The sequence below is a fragment of the Salvia splendens genome, chromosome 12, assembly GCF_004379255.2.
Source record: "Salvia splendens isolate huo1 chromosome 12, SspV2, whole genome shotgun sequence".
Classification (NCBI taxonomy): domain Eukaryota; kingdom Viridiplantae; phylum Streptophyta; class Magnoliopsida; order Lamiales; family Lamiaceae; genus Salvia; species Salvia splendens.
This window is the reverse complement of record NC_056043.1, coordinates 18158387-18163558: the sequence shown is the minus strand read 5'-3', so window position 1 is coordinate 18163558 and position 5172 is coordinate 18158387. Positions and strand designations below refer to the sequence as shown.

The 5172-nt window shown below is 38.6% G+C and overlaps 1 protein-coding gene across 1 annotated transcript; it reads left to right on the top strand.

Annotated features, from left to right (window-relative positions):
- Positions 1-1709: 1709 nt before the first annotated feature.
- On the top strand, positions 1710-4372 carry LOC121757001 (probable inactive receptor kinase At4g23740). Its single transcript, XM_042152458.1, has 2 exons — positions 1710-3224; positions 3581-4372. Exons 1-2 carry the CDS (start codon positions 1979-1981, stop codon positions 4186-4188), a joined length of 1854 nt encoding a protein of 617 aa, XP_042008392.1. The 5' UTR covers positions 1710-1978; the 3' UTR covers positions 4189-4372.
- The last annotated feature ends 800 nt before the right edge of the window (positions 4373-5172 follow it).

The window sequence follows — 5172 nt, the reverse complement described above, 5'->3', positions numbered from 1 at the left end:
GCACGTGTTTTAAGAAAATTTTTTGACTTTGTGAAGAAAAGTAAATGGAGAAAGTGAGTGGAATACGTGACCCATTTAAAGTATTAGTTTTATATTGGATTGTGAGTGTAAAAAGTTGGTAGGATGTGTGATCCGCATACTAAAAGTGGAATAAAGTAAATGGTTCTATAAATCGCGGACAAACCAAAATGGTAAAATGGTTCTTTAAATCGTGGACAGAGGGAGTATCTCCTAAAATCTCGTGTCATTACTCAAGTGTTGCCATCTATTATGAGACGGGGGAGTACATATTTTGTTCTAAAAAGTAGGTCTAATGAAATGAGCCACAAATGGTTGTTTTTCACGCACCTTAGGCGTAGTGTTTAATAACGATTTTTAAATATACTGTAATTTGAGAAAGTGTTGAATCATTTGACTGAAAATATAAAAAAATCGATACTAATATTGTTATACAACTGAATTTTGATTACTTGAATGGTATTGGTAGTATATTATTTAACATTATTAGCTAGTAAGTAAATTTATGATGATTTCTGAAATGTGCCACGCTTTAAACGGCGAAATATTTATGAGCGGTAGTGTGCACCATTAATATACCATAGTTTTGGACAAGGGAAACCTCTGGAAATCATTAATTCACTCAATTTCGATAATCATTATATACAGCTTCTTGCAAGAGTTTAATACTTATATACTACTATTACTCATAAAATGCTTACAAACCACATTTAAATTTTAACATAAATATATTTTCGAATTTAATTAACAGCCTCGACTATGCATAAGAAATTATGCCTTGGTTGAAGATTTTTCAAATTCAAATATATATTGCACTAGCAAATACAAGCTGATTTACTAAAAGGCACAATCTTGTTTTCGTTATAAGTCAAAAGCATAAACAATAGTAGTATTAACTTTTTTTTTTATTAAATTTACTTTGTGGTCATCCCCTATTTTGTTTTAGTTGCAATGATTAGTGGTAATTGACTTTAAACTTGTCATTATGATAGTTAGGCACTATACTAGCATTTGTCAATGTTCAACTCCACTTTCACAGTTTATGCAAACAATCAGATAGTTGTAATCATAAGCTTCAATAAACTCAAGTATCACATCTTCAAATCCATTTTAACTTTTCATTGGATTCTTCTTCCTACCTTTCTTATTTACTACGACTATACTATTTAAATTTACTGTCTTGAGTTGGACTTAATTAATTTAAAACCATAGTAATACGAGCCAGCTAACACAGTGGCGGATCCAGGATCCAGAAATGGAGGGGGCGGAATATATAATATTAGCTTGGTTTAGTGCGGACATGGCTATTTTTTTGGTTATTCGGGGCGACGCCGGAGGCAAACGGAGGGGGCGGACATGGTAAAATTACATCCCGATAAGGGAAAAATAGTCGCACGGTGGGGGCGACCGCCCCCTCCTGCCCCCCTAGATCCGCCACTGAGCTAACATATGTAAACATAAAATGTATAATACCACATTCTTTAACGAATATTAATTCAAATTGACAGAGCCCTTTAAATTAAATGCATAATATAAATGTGCTTTTCTGGAGCGCATTAAGCGTTGATATTTGTGAGAGAATGAGATCCAATTTCGAATTCCAATTTCAAGTTTCGAAACTGGAATCCAACAAAAAAGACTAGAACAATAACGTTGAGAAACATAAAAAACATTTTGAAACCATAACTAAATATTTCTTAATTCACTTTGCCTTTTCCAGAGTTTACTTCATTTCTCTATAAAACTTTGTTCTTTCTCTCTCATCATCACTATTTCTGTGTGAGAGCAGTTGTTACAAATGGCACTCAATTCCAAAAATCCAACACAGACAAACAACTCTTCGTCTCTCTCCACTTTTCCCAAACACAGTTCTTGAAATCTTCATCCTTTGCTTCAGCTCAAAAGTTGAGTTTTTTGTTTCAAATTCTTCAACCCCAGAAAAAAAAATCCCATCTTTGAGATGAAGAGACAGCTGGGCCTTGCCGTTTTCATGGCGGGTGCCATTTTTTTGGTGCTGAAATGCAATGCTGCTGAAAAATCTCTTCTTGAAAGCGATAAGCAAGCATTGCTAGATTTTGCAAACAATCTCCCTCATTCTCGCTCTTTGAACTGGGATGCGAATTCCCCAATTTGCCACAACTGGACCGGAATCTCCTGCGACGATGAGGGCAACAGAGTAATTTCAGTAAGGCTGCCGGGAATCGGCCTCCACGGCCCTATTCCGGCCAACACGCTCGGCCGCTTATCAGCTCTGCGGATCTTGAGCCTCAGATCCAACGCCATTGATGGGTCTTTCCCGCTTGATTTTGGGGGCTTGAAAAACCTAACCTTTCTTTATCTTCACTACAACCGTTTCTCTGGGCCACTCCCTTTGGATTTCTCTCTCTGGAGGAATCTAACCGTGCTTAATTTGTCTCACAATGCCTTCACCGGCACCATCCGTACCTCCCTTTCTAGCTTGTCTCAGCTCACTGCATTGAATCTTGCCAAGAATTCTCTTTCCGGTGAAATTCCTGATTTGAATTTACCTAATTTGCAGCAGCTTAATTTATCAGACAATGATCTTGTGGGTAGTGTTCCTAGGTCGTTGAAGAGGTTTCCCAAATCTGTGTTTTTGGGAAATGATCAATCTTTGTTGGATTACACTGTCACTAGCTCACCTTTAGTGTTAGCACCGCGTGATCAAGGTTCAAGAATCAAGAATGTAGGAAAGCTTAGTCAAAATGCAATGCTTGGGCTTGTGGTAGGTGGTTCTGTTGTAGGGCTTGTTGGCTTTGGTTTCCTGTTGTTTGTGTGCTTGCTTAGGAGGAAGGCTGACAACGATGATGATGTGTTTACTGGGAAGCTCGAGAAGGGGGAGAGAGCTATCTCCGGGGGCGAAGATGGGAGTGATAAGTTGGCCTTCTTTGAGGGGTGTAACTATGCCTTTGATTTGGAGGATTTGTTGAGGGCTTCCGCTGAGGTGTTGGGTAAGGGCACGTTTGGGACGGCCTATAGGGCGATCATGGAGAACGCAACGACAGTGGTGGTGAAGAGGCTCAAGGATGTGAACGTCGGGAAGAGGGATTTCGAGCAGCAGATGGAGTTGATTGGAGGCATCAAGCATGAGAATGTGGCTGAGTTGAGGGCTTACTATTACTCAAAGGATGAGAAGCTCATGGTTTATGATTATTACACTCAAGGGAGTTTGTCTTCGATGCTTCATGGTAATTTTTTAGAACTTTTCTCCATTTTTGCTTCTTAATTTCTTTGCAAACAACTGTGATTATTGATGTGTGGAAAGATTAAGAAAGCCTTAGTGATTTATTTTTTTTATATTTACAGCATAGGCAGTTGTATCAACCAAAGCATCTTAATGGGCCTTAGAAGAATAATCTCTCTTAGCTTTTTGTTTGCTAACTACCATTTTTTATATATACTATTCTTTTTGGGATGATTGATTCTTGTTTTGTTCTTACAATTATTAGTCTTGCATTATTGTTGATTATTATGGATGTAGCTGTTGCTAATAGATGGATGATCAAAGCGGTTAGGTAGTTGTGACTCTTGTCGAAACTTGCAGGAAAACGAGGAGAAAACAAGACTCCGTTGGACTGGGAAAGGCGAGTAAAGATAGCCCTAGGAGCTGCAAGGGGCATTGCCCGTGTCCACGAAGAAAACAACGGGAAGCTTGTCCATGGCAACGTGAAATCCTCCAACATATTCCTAAACCCTCAAAACTATGGGTGTGTGTCGGATCCTGGCCTGGCAGCAGTAATGAGCTCGGTGCCTCCACCAGTAGCTCGTGCTGCAGGGTACTGCGCCCCGGAGGTGACAGACACGCGCAAGGCAACACAGGCGTCGGATGTGTACTGCTTCGGAGTGATCCTACTGGAGCTCCTGACAGGCAAGTCCCCAATACACACGACCAATGGGGACGAGATCCTCCATCTGGTGCGGTGGGTCCACTCAGTGGTCCGGGAGGAGTGGACAGCGGAGGTGTTCGACCTTGAACTGCTCAAGTATCTGAATATAGAGGAGGAGTTGGTGGAGATGTTGCAGATAGCTATAGCTTGTGTGGTGAGGATGGCAGAGCAGAGGCCTAAAATGTCACAAGTTGTGAAGATGATTGAGAATATGAGGCCGGGCGAGGGCTCCATTCCGATGCCTTCATCACCGGGCGTCGTCTGAGTATCTAACCTTGTCTTGTCTGAGGAGTTGGGTTCACCGCCTTGGTGGATGCAGTTGAAATGGAAGTTTGGACTATAATTTGACACTTGATGATGTTCATCGATTTTATTCTGATATTCTTGATCAGTTTCTTGGTCAATTTTTTTAGACATTACATTTGATATTGATCTATTTAGTGCTTAAATCCAGTGTGTTTGTTCTTCACTACCATATTTTTTCAATCTTGAATTGAATGTTTTTTAACTGCCATTAATCAATTGATCTCTTTGTTGTTTCCACTGATTTCGATCGCCAATGCAGTGTACAGTAGCAAGTATTATAGTAGGATAAAATAAAATATATTGGTTGTGTAGAATTATAAAAATTAACATAATTCAAAGTTATTAAATTCGATTTGTAGAATTATGAAAATTAGAAAATTGCGACAAACCATAATTCAAAGTTCAAGATTGCCTTTCAAATTTTAGTAAATTTGCTTTCGGTCTAAATCTTTGCAGGTATGTTGTGTGGAATTTTATGGTTAGCCAGAATACATAAGGCTATTAATAAATAGGTAAGTGGAGTATGAATTAGTTACGATTAAGTATTTCTGAATTTAGGATTAGTTAAGGGTAATTTACCTTTAAATTTCTAAATTTTTATCGAATCCTGATATTGAACTAGTTCTAAATTTCATGTTAATTATAAAACTATAGATTATTGCGCCTAATATCACAGAATGTTCGAAAATTGCACCTTTTTTTTTTTGACAAACTTTAAACTTAGGCAAATATTACCATAAACTTCAATCTAGGTGTTAATTTCCGCCGATTATATTATGTGGTAAATTTTAGCCTACATGGCTTATCAGAATGTTTATTAGACCTTTTTACATCCTCTTGTAAGATAGCACGGCTACCGAGTACTAAGAAGCATAGGAGGAGTCTGCGACGAATGAGTTTTTTGGCGGAGTAAAAGGCACGGGTGTCAAAGCGTCGAAATGTG